Here is a 12,261-nt window from a genome sequence, read left to right on the forward strand (position 1 = left end):
AGTTGATGTTCAAGGCCGATATTCACAAGAGTTTAATTAGTTTTTGCTACTATATTAGCAGAGACGGTGGAATCTCTAACGAAATGTTCTTTAAATTTATTTATGTGGAAATAAGTGTGCAAAAAAAAAAAAAAAAAAACAGCAACAAAAATCAGAGTTGGATTTTTTTTTTTTTTTTCCGCTTCAATTCTTGCTGCTTTGTTACTACTATTCGTTTTTCTGCTTTATTTTCTCTTTTTCTTGAATATGTCAGCCAATATATCACCCAAGTTAGTAGTGCTTTATATCAACCAATAACATTGTCATATATGATCATATGATCTCCATCCACCCCGACCCCCCGGAACCAAAAAAAAAAAACACGTATCAGGTTTTTGAACTGTTCGAACTTGATATTTCAAATATTATCTGTGGCATCAATCTTTTTTCAATAAAGCGACTTGGACTACTCGTGCATTTCTTTCTTTATACAACCACAGCGAATTATAAGACTAATCAGTCAATAGAAAACCCGGAGCTGAGTCTGTAGAAAAGTCCTCCTGTTGAGACTCTCTTCTTAATGGCATCCTCTCTGAGTTCATCCTTCTTCCTCGGACTCTTAGAGCTTTACATGATTTCATATGTGAATGTAGTTTCTCTGGCTTGAATGCTTTCCCACATTGCCTGCAAATTTTATGAGCAAAAGCAAATGGTGATACGTTGCCAGATTTGAAATCTCGACCTGGACATATAGTCTAAGTTCCAGTACTTTACGGGGGTGAGACGTCAAATTTTCAGAATGAAGAAAGAGCCTATCAATTCAAAGATGGTTTCTTCTGAAATCAGGTAGTCAGGTGGCCTACATTTATGACTGAATTAAGATTTAATTCACTTCCTTTGTAATTGTACCCCTCTGAATCGAACTTGCTTGGGCACAACATGGATCTTCTATTTGGGATCCCATTATAGTGACTGCAGTGATGGCTACAACGTACGTCAGCCTATACGAGCACTTGTCAAGCGATGAATAATTTATCTAAACAATCTAGGCAGGAATACTAGCAACAACAGGCGTCTCATGCAACGAGAAACTAAAAGAGTACAATGCAACGTGGGTGAGAGATGAGATTCATGTTGGTCAATTGCAGCAGCGAGCAGCTACTGGCCGATGCGTATGGATTCCAATCTTGTCATTAGCCATTAGGTGCAAATTAACTTGAGGTCGTGCGTGCAAGCAGCCCAAATGGACTTGGTCGAAGTGCCAGTCGTTATGGTCCCTAACTAATAATAACGGCGAGATCTGGTCAAGAAGAGTTCGGTACTCACGAGCAATTGGGCGCTGCTACCGGCCTGTAAGCCGCCGGGACTGCCTTCTCTCCTGGCCTTGTCCTCGCTCCACTCGTTGACCGGCCTTTTCTACTCAAATTTCAATAGTAAATTTCAAAAAACAAAAAAAAAAATCTTTTTATAACCTTGGAAATATATCAACTATTAAACAATACCTGGATTCAGTACCACTGTTCCTCCGCTTGATGGTCCTCAAGGCAGAGTCATTTGTCTGCACTTTCCCGCACGTGAGAATGTTACGAAGCACGTGTGAAGCCCTCCGAGAATGTTTATTGTTGTTCTTGTCATTGTGGTTACTGTTATTCATGTGATTGTTACCATGATCTGCCATTGCTGGAGAAGCAACTTGCCCCTCCTCCCTCTTCTCCTTCTCAAGCCCCCTTGACAAATCCAAGTTAAACAAAGCGGTTCTTCCGATGGACTCGTTCGATGCATCCGAACCCTCCCGCTGCCCCGGCGGCGAGTCCTGGTCCAAGCACGGCGGTGGCTTCTGAGAGACGCCGTCGTCGTCTGGCTCAATTTGGAGCGTGTCAGCTAGAGATTTCTCAGGCGCCACCTTCTCCCCTTCTCCTACTTCTTCCACTGCTTTTGGTTTCTTCCCATCGCCACAAGACAACTCATCTGCTCCAAATAAATATCCATATTTTTAAAACTCATCGCAAAGCTAGCTAATAGAATTGAAGTTAAGTAGAGATTGATATAAGATGCAGATATAAGAGATTACTGAAAGATGGGCAAATTGGAGCATGAGAAAGATCCGAGCCTTTGAGAACGTATTCATTGTCGGAGATCGGTGTAATAAGTTCATCATCCATTAAATCCTGCCACACGTAGCCCTTTTTGTATCTCCTGCACGACCGGATTCATATATATCAAACAACAACAGAAGAATCTCTTCTCTCTTTATTCTCCTTCCTCCATAACTAGAAAAAAAAAAAAGACGAAGAAAAAGATGATGAATCCAACCTCTTGTATGACCAAGCGAAGGACTCCGGCATCTCCTCCCCCCTCAACTCTGACAACCATCTCTTGACATCTACAAAAATATTTCCACAATTGCAACATATACGAACTAGAATCAAAAGACGAAGACAAAGAAAAATAATGTAAAGAATAATAATCTTGTATGTTACCACGAAGTCGAACGCCATTACGATGAAGATGATGAACCCGAATAAGATGAGGGTGTTCGACTCTGCCATTCCGGCTTAGAAAGTAGACAATGTTGAGCCTTCTCACCTCTCCTCCTCCTTTGAAACTCTCCATGCTGCCACTGTTGCCAAGGGATGACTCCAACGTCAATGTACTTTGCACCTACCGATGCTTCCCAACCTCCTAGTAAATAAAAACAACATAGGATGTGGTGAATGCCGGATGTCTGCCGGCTTCCCCGTGAAGCCAAAATCCCGGATAGGGAAAGGAATTCAAAACAATTCCATGGTGAGGCCCACCATTTTAACCAAGTATTAATTTGTTATCCTTTTATTAAACCGGGAGAAGATATAGCAGGCCTGGCAATTCCAATATTATAATCTTGCGTTCGAGTATTTCTAAAATGAAACGAGATAAGAGTAATGAATAAATTAGAGAACCAACCTCGTGAAATTGGAAAGGAATAATCGCGGATCGAGAGAACCTAGAGGGCTCGGGCGTGTTCCCCTCCTCTCCTCTCCTTTTTTACCTTTTTCTTATTTTGTTCCTTTTTTTTTTTTCTTCTTTCCTAGCTTCTTCCTTCTTTTTAGTGAGAAAAATTTGGAATTAGAACGATCGCAGTTCATTTACGGAGGCGCGCTTGACAACCGGGAGAGAGTTTCCCGCGGTTTTTTCAAAATATAGAAACACAACTAACTTTTCTTCCCGTATAGCGAGAAAGAGAGGATGGCTAAGTATGCCGCGCTGTGTAAAGTTTGGAGGGCATTTAGGTCAGCTCGATGTCCGGTGGCCATTAGGCTATCAATTTTATTTAGATTAATTTACAAAAGAAATAGAGTTTATTTTCATTCTGCAAAGCAGGCTTTTTTTTATGACGTTATGGGATTTTATTTCGCCCACATGAAAAGTTTCTCCATGCACATTAGGGAACAGAACGATTAGTATAAATTTATGGGTTTAAGAAACTTTTATTTATGTAAACTCAATTAATTAAATTATTCTAGAAGAAATACAATCATGGGTATCAAAAAATAAAATGTTCAAAAATTCAACATGGACATATGCGGCAATCCATGCATATGGTAGGTCCATAAACTTTTTATGCATGTTAATAGATACTAGCTCCGATAAACTTGATAAGAACTGCTATGAATTTTATTAGATCACTATACTTCAATGCTCCGATGATCATGCATGGTAGTTTTAAATGTATTAATCAACGCTCTTTATATCGTTCAAAGATGCAAAAGCATGATAGCTTGAGGATCAAAATTTATCATTTCTATAAAGATAGATAAACAAAAATAATTTTTTTAATGGTAATAAAAATAAAAATTTCTATAAATTTTTTATTTAAGATAGTTAATGCTGATAATAGGAAATCCTTCTCTATTTTGGACATAACGATAAGATAGTTGTTCTATTCTCTTCTAGATAGACATAATTTATTGCTTTGCAATGACTTGAACGCCCCTGTGGGTATACATATTGACCAACAGAATCAGGTGATGGGTCTATTTGCTCGGCAGACCGCACGGCATGGTTTTATCACGCTATAATTGGAAATTATCATCGTAATAAAAGTCGGTTGGGGCGTTGAAATCATTCTGCGGTTTGTTAGCTCCGAAGAAAAACGAAAGGCTAGCAACCATAGGGTTGCGGCAGGGGTGATATAAAAAAGATCCCAGATATAGTTACCACTGGTGAGCATAACGAAATCTTTGTTTTATAAGCCCTTACCATGGATTAAAGTTTATATAACACTTCTATTTTGTGGTAACGGTTACTTACCAAGTTCATATATATATATATATATAACAATATTATATGGGAGAGTGTTGGGGTGTTGCCAATTCAACTCCTCAAATGAGTTTGGTTATACTACTTGAACAGAAAAGCATTGAAAATCTCCACCAATTTAAGAAAGCTTCCTACGAAACGTTACGACCCGAAGCCCCGCAACTCCGTGCGAGCACTGACGAACTTAGCCACCGTCCAAGCTTTCCTATTTGACCACTCCAAATCCGCGACCATGTGAGCACCAATGACTGTCCGCAGTCAGAGCCGGGGAGGGGAGATGAGGGGGGCTGGTGGTGCCGGAGCCGGGGGAGGGGAGGAGAGTTGGTGGTGCTAGAGCTGAGGGAGGGGAGGGGTGGTCGCCGATGCTTACATGGAGCTGCAAGGGCTTGGGTTCATCGGGATCAGGAGAGGAAATAGGAGGGGATGACGACAGGACGAAGCTACGGAGGGGAGGGGAGGGGAGGGGAGGGGGGTTGGTGGCGTCGGAGCCAGAGGAAGGGAGGGGAGGAGGTTTGGTGGTCGCGTGGAGCCGAATGCGACGTGGACGATGGGTGTGGCGCAGACGACAGTGGGGCGGGGCCGGATTGGTGGCATCGGAGCTGGTGGAGGGGAGGGATGGTAGCCGATGCTTGCACAGAGCCACAGGGGCTGGGGTTTGTCGCAGTTGAGAGAGGAAACAGGAGGAGATGGTGACGGGGTGGGGCCGGAGAGGGGAGGAGAGGAGGGTTGGTGGTACCGAAGCCAAGGGACATGATGGGGGCAAGGGGTGGGGGGGAGACCACGGGAGGAAGGGAAGTGAAGCGAAAAAAAGAAAAAAAAATATTTGGTGAGGAAAAAAAAAATTTATTTTATTACTAATAATAATTTAAAATATTATTATTCTAGGATATTAATTTAAAAAAAATATTTGGAGAGGGAGAGAAAAAAGTAAAAAAATTATTATTTTACTATTAATAATAATTTGAAGCAGAAGAAAAAATATTAATTTTAAAATAAATAATAAAAATATTTTTTTCAAAATATTATTTTAAAAATACTATTAATAATAATAACATATTATTTTTAAAAAAATTATTTTTTAAATAATAATAAATATATTATTTTTAAAATATTAATTTATTATTAATAATAATTTGAATAATAACAAGAACACAGTAATATCAGAAAAATTATTTTCGTGCATCCGACGTGGACGGCGATGGGGCGAGACCGTGGCAGAGGCGGTGTGGATGGCCGTGGCCTGGGTCTCATGCTGTGGGGGCGAAGGCGGTAGGAGGAAGGGAAAGAAGAAAAAAAATATTTGAAGAGAAGAAGGAAAAAAGAAAAAAATATTATTATTTTATTATTAATAATAATTTGAAGTAAAAAAATATTAATTTTAAAATAATAATATAAATATTATTTTTTAAAAATATTATTTTAAAAAATGATATTTTTATTATTAATTTAAAAATACTATTTGTATAATAATATATTATTTTTTTAAAAAATAATTTTAAAAAAATAATTATAAAATATTATTTTTAAAAATATTTTTTAAATAATAATAAAATATTATTTTTAAAATATTAATTTATTATTAATAATAATTAGAATAATAATGAGAATATAATAATATCTAAAAAATGAGATAATAATATCTGAAAAATTATTTTCGTACATCCGATCTTGCAGAACGTATGGGTCTTCAACTAGTTTAACTAAATTATTTTGGAGTCGAATAATATCTTTATTCATTAAGCTGGCCATCCCAATGAAGAATAGTAGATAGTAACGGTGATTTTATTTTTTGACAAAATTGCTATTTGCACTGTGATATTATTTTTGATTTAGCATCTTGTATGTTTAGGTAAACATTAAATATCAATATATAAATACTGATTATTATTCCCACTAAGATGCTACCTTCTTAGCCAATAATCTTTCTAAAATTGATGTAAATTCAATTTTCTTGAGCCAAACATGAAGGGTCAGATTTGTTAGGAACCAAAATGCAAACTTTTTATTTATATTATATAACAGTCACTATTACTAAATTAAACGAGAATTTAAATGTGCTTATTCATGACCAAATGGTCGGCATTTAAAACTATTATAAAAGCCGTTATAATGTCATGGATGATGTAATTCTATATATTACGTGAATGCAGAGGGGCGGAAGGGGGTAAGCTCACCTGTGAATCTTGTGGCAGATGATCTAAAGATGAAAGCAATACCTTTCTGACCCCTTCAACAGGTGCCGCTTGACCATCAACACAAAGGTTGACGATGGACGCGAAGATTCTTAGCTTTAATATAGCAGATGGAGACATGAAAGAACAGGAAAAGCTGTTCCAACTTGAAAACGAAAGCAGCGTGCCTTCTTCGTTGGGATGAAGGGAACAGCGTCATTGGACGGTGACCATAAAATTACTCCTGTAGCTCTAAATAACTAACCCAACCTCATCCCCTACCCAATTCACAGTTGCCACGCTGTTGGGCCATTTCATAACCACGATTAGATGATAAATACCATCCGGATTCGAACAAAATTTGAAAATGTGATTGATTGCCACTGAGATGGTATCCCAGCAAAATGGATCTTTGTTTCTAACTAAATGATCTGGGCTCGAGTCACAGCAGATATCAGGCTGTGCTTAAATGCCAGCGCACGAATGACTGCAAATAGAATGTATCCTGATGGCCCGGATATGGTGTTTAGAAACGGTATTTGGTTCGTTAGCCTTCGATGGTACTAGGGTGATGTACTCATCCATTGGGTTCGTCCATATGACGGGGAGGAGGTTTCCTATTCATCCAAACTCAACTCTAAATCAAACATTCTTCAATAGGGATTGGAGCCCTATGGTCACGTCCAGAGATAGATGCATCAGATCGCCCTCCTCGAACTCCAATTTTTTTATCAAAAAAAAAAACACATGATTTGATTGAATTAGAGAATGAAAAAAAAAATAATTTTATATTCTTAATTTTTATTTTCAATGACCTTAAGTCGGTTGAGCTAGATTGAGTTGCCGCCAAGTCCGACCAAGTTGCATCAAGTCAAGTTAGATGATCACAACAGTGCTAATGATGAGCAAAAGGATGCATAATCGTAGGAATTTGAGGGTCATGAAAGTGATACAGAGATAAGATCCTATTCCATTGTCAACAATGACGAGAGATAGCTATGATTTTTTTATGTCTGAAAAACTAGGTTAATCACGGGTGATAAGCAAGAAGATGAAAACTTTGATATTTTATTCTTTCCGTTAATTTAAAGGTTGTATATTTTCCGGAGTAGCTAACCTAGTCATAATCAACTCCAATTACTTAAAATGTTGGATGACCACTTTGATAATGATACTCTCCCATTTAATTTTGCATATAAATATCACCATCCAAAATTATAGAAAAGAATATGATTATTGAAGATTAGGTTGGTAGATAATTATTTTCCTTATTTTCAAAAGATTATAGTATATTAAATTTCGAAGTAATTATGGATGCTAAGATCAGTCAAATATTTTTCGTTATTTATAAAAAAAATTTTCATATATATATATATATATGGATGTATGCATATATGTATGTATATGTATATGCCCATGCGCAAACAAATACAAACATACATATATGTACATATGCCCAACCTAATTCATGTTTAGATTTTCAATAGTGAGGTGTGTTGAACTTAATATTTAGTTGGGTTGATATTTTGCTTTGCAACTTTGGGTAGGCTAGAATTGTTCCTCGATCCGACCCCAAGAGAACCAGTTTGCACTCTTCGGGGCGAAGCTAATTTCACTGCTACTTTTGACACTGCGGTGGAGAGCAATAAAGTTAGCGGTTCTTCTTCATTGGCCCATGTCAATAATAGGCAGTAATTGCGTTAGTGTTAATCTGCCAGTTGATTCCTTCAATTACATTAGCGTAGACAATGCATCAAGGAGGGAGAACTACTAGCCAACCAAGGGCATTAATTAAACTCATGTGAGTCGGACATCTTTCGATTGCAAACAACCCCTCTATGACTAGAGAAGGGGTATGGGTTCCTATTTTATTCATTGCAGATGAGATTGCTAATTGATGGGGGAAGACATAATTGGGTCCAACAATTTGGGATGTAGTTGACATTGTTTGACAGCTTCCCTGCAAAATGGCAAGTTTCTCCCCCTACTTTGCTTAGATTTCAACTCCAAGGTAAAGGTTCAGGAATGATGGCAAAGTGCCAATTCATGCTGAAGTAGATGGAGATAATGCAGGCCGCCTGGTAAGTGGCATGTGAGATGGAGATTAGGTGATCATGATTTTCTTGCAAACAATTTATGAACGAGGATGTCTAGAAGCTTCTTTGGAAATGATTTTGGTGGAGTATAGCTCAAACATTTCCTTCCAAATGGAAGATCCAGCCTCCTGTATGAAATACAGTCCAAATTCACTCCAGTCCAAATTGGAATACAACATGAACATATCTTTGAAACATTAATAGGAGTATGTTTTGTTTGGAAGTCTACGACTTGTGCATGTTGCATATGAACATCTAAATTTCTTTTGTCATATAGTCAGAAAGTCTAGAACTTCTAGTCTGCTTAGTGCTTAACAACATGATTCACTGACAAGATAATGCTATACGAAACTGCTTTTTATTTCTCAAGAACATTACTCATGTTACTGTTGCTTATGGTGTATCTAGTTCTGCATGAAAAGTCAACATCCTGATAGCATGCACAGGAAGTGTACATAGCAAGAGAGATTTTGCTACGGTACTTCAAAAAATATTTTAATTTTTTTATTATTTATTTATTTTTAATTATCAGATTAAATATAAATTATTTAGATTTTAAGTGATTGAAGTCCAAATGTATATGACTAATATGATAAATAATTTAAAAATTAAAATTATTTTATATCATAATTTCTTTTTTTTGAGAGGTCGGAGGGCGGCAGAAGAGCTGTGCGTGCCGGGGGGGGGGGGGGGGATTGAAAGCAAAAAAATATTATTTTTAAAAAATAATAATAATATATAATATTTTAAATATTTTTTATAATAAAATATTATAAATGAATACCATATCAAAATCCTACTAAGAGTTAAGTCTTCTTCAATTATTCTTGCCAGGACACACTAGAACCTAATTACAACTCAAATATTATGGGCTTATGGACTTTCTGTAAATCAGAGAGATTTAAATCCAAGAGCTGGATGGACGGGAAAAAAGCACAGAAAAGATATGAAAATGCCAGGAATTTCTTGGCTTTCCTACAATTTGCAACAAATTTTAGACTACTCAAGTTTAAAGTGTGTCAAATATGAATTTCCCAATTACTTGCCGATCTGGTTTCTCAAATAAGAATTTAGATTGGTCCTGCCTTCTTCCATAAGTAATGTAGGTCTAATCTTGGGAGACCAATAAATATGGAAGTACAATTGGAGGCAATTTATTACCTGCTGCTTATGGCTATATTAGTGAAGACCCATACAGTGTCAAGAAGTGCTGTGTGCTGTTGGCTTAGCAAGGTCATGGAGTCTAAATAATATTATGATTTTCCTAGTTAAGAAGCACATAGTTTGTAAGCATATGCCATCCACCAGGTGGCGAGAATTGTTTTGCTACGCTTCCTGCCTTGATCAATTGAGTAGCCTGTCAAATAGATTTGGTCTGGATGGAGATGGCCATTTAAAACCCACTCCATTAACAAATAATCAACATACTAAAGATACAAACATTGTCAAATTAAAACCTAGAGCAAGAAGCTGAAAGATGTTACGGAACAAAAGGCGTTACTTTGGAAGCTGTTTCACGTTCATAGCATCGGCGTAAAATCCACGCTTGAATTTCACATTTTACCGCGTTATTTTGTTGGCCATGTTAAACCTTCAATATCAAAATTAGCAAATAGTAAAGCCTCTTATATCATTTGGTCGTGTAAAACCACAAAAGTATTTGAATCTAATTCTCAAGTTAATTATAGCGATTGATGCTGGTGTTACTATGCAAGTAAGATCAAGCAATTACAACCTCCAAGGAAAAAATAATACCATAATTATTTATACTGTACATAAAATGGATTATTTTAGAATCAGAGAATATTCACAATTTTATGCTAAAACAATTCCCTCTTGTTTGCCTGAGTTTACAACACACCGATGCCTGTTGTATCATTTATGTGAAGGAACAATTTTTTTTTTTTTACGACATCAACTATTGGATTATGCAATATCCACTTCGAGATCTATGCAGCTGAATGAATCATAAAGGATGGAGCATTTCAAGATCCGTACGTGTGGATAAATAATAAAAGATAAAGTACTTTAAAATCTATGTAAATGGTGATTTACGAAGAATAGCGTATTTTGAGATCACATGAATGCTACGATCTGACCTCTAAATCAGGGGTATTTTGATTTTTTTTTTACTCACTTAATTAATGGTATCAAAATTCACATAAACAGCTAAGTCATATCGTAACGAAAATAAAATTTTGATAGCTAATTAAAATATTTTAAATTTTTGGGATCTAAATGTAACTAATCCAAACTTAAAAGAGATATATGGCCCAAACTTTCTAAACTTGGAAGGATTGAGTGCTTTGAGATTTGTATAGATAAATGGATTATAGAAGATGGAGCGTCTCAAAATATGTGCATGTGGATGAATGATAAAGGATGAAATATTTTAAGATTTGTGTAAATGGATAAATTATAGAGAATAGAGCATTTTGAGATCATGTAAATGTTATAATCTGATTTTTAAATCCAAGATATTTTGATCCTTTTTTTTTACTTAATTAACGGTGTCAGAATCCATGTAGACAGCTAGACTATATTACAACAAAAATGAAGTTTTAATGGCTAATTAGAACTTTTTAAATTTTTGGGGTCTAAGTGTAATGAGCCATCGATAAAGTATCCATAGAGGTGAAGCGAAATTCTTTGTGCACTGCGGGCGGTGTAGAAAATCTGATGTAGAGTGCATCGCCTTATCTAATTGGTCCTCATAGTTATTATTTTTCAATGTGCATTTAACGCCTGTGAATCAATTTTTTTGTTTAAAAATTTTGTATGATAAAAATATCTCTGTTCTTTGAAAAAATTATGACATTCTATGTCTATATTATGATATCCTGCATTCAGAAAGTCATAATTTTTGTCCACAGGATGTCATAATATAACACAAAATATCATAATATCTACATGATGTTATGGGTGAGTTTGGTTATATTTTTTTATTTTTGATTTTTAAAAAATATTTTTTATTTTTTTTTATTTTTGTTATTGAGTAAAAGTAAAAAAGTAAAAGGTATGTTTGGTAACTATGTTGCTATAAAGCAAAAAGCAATATTGGGGATGGCAGGTAAAGAGCTCGATGAGGAAAAAGAGTTCGGAAAGGAAGAAAGAAGGGGGTAGGGAGGTGAAGAGCTCGATGAGGGAGAAGGGTTCGGGCTTTTTACTTTTTGGTTTAGCATTTTAGATGTGGAGAAACAAAAAAAACAGAAAAACAAGTTTTGAAAAGCCAAAAATTTTTGCTTTGCATATAAAGTAATTATTTTGATTTTTTTAATTTTTGCTTTTTGCTTTTCATGGTGTTACCAAACATTACTTTTTGATTTTTATTTTTAAAAAATTAAAAAATAAAAAAAATATTTTTTTAATGGCTAACCAAATGCACTCTATAATTTTTTTCAAAGAACAGGAGCATTTTTGTCATTCAAAATTTTCAAACGAAAAAATCGGCCTACAGATATTAAATGTACGTTGCAAAATGGTTAGAAAAAAATATTTCTTTTATATTATAATATTTTGACCATATTAGAACATATTTTTGGGCCATATTATACCACAAGATATCATAATTTTTTTCAAATGACAGAAATATTTTTGTCATTCAAAATTTTTAAACGAAAAAACCGACCTGCAAATATTAAATATATGTTAAAAAATAATAACTATATGGACCAATCAGATAAGATGATATACTCTATGTTGAATTTTCTGCACCA

General features: G+C 35.6%; 1 protein-coding gene across 2 annotated transcripts; it reads right to left on the reverse strand.

Moving 5' to 3' along the window:
• Positions 1-309: 309 nt before the first annotated feature.
• LOC105054698 (protein SOSEKI 1) lies at positions 310-2,706 on the reverse strand. Of its 2 annotated transcripts, none has more exons than XM_010936271.4 (6): positions 2,460-2,706; positions 2,293-2,362; positions 2,051-2,175; positions 1,482-1,947; positions 1,306-1,395; positions 310-663 (listed from the first exon to the last, which is right to left on the reverse strand). In XM_010936271.4, exons 1-6 carry the CDS (start codon positions 2,590-2,592, stop codon positions 492-494), a joined length of 1,056 nt encoding a protein of 351 aa, XP_010934573.2. In that variant the 5' UTR covers positions 2,593-2,706; the 3' UTR covers positions 310-491. The 2 variants fall into 2 exon arrangements, with proteins under 2 accessions (XP_010934573.2, XP_019708308.1); XM_019852749.3 differs by having other exon boundaries at positions 462-663; positions 1,306-1,390.
• Between the last annotated feature and the right edge of the window lie 9,555 nt (positions 2,707-12,261).

Source organism: Elaeis guineensis, chromosome 2 (genome assembly GCF_000442705.2).
Source record: "Elaeis guineensis isolate ETL-2024a chromosome 2, EG11, whole genome shotgun sequence".
NCBI classification, from domain to species: domain Eukaryota; kingdom Viridiplantae; phylum Streptophyta; class Magnoliopsida; order Arecales; family Arecaceae; genus Elaeis; species Elaeis guineensis.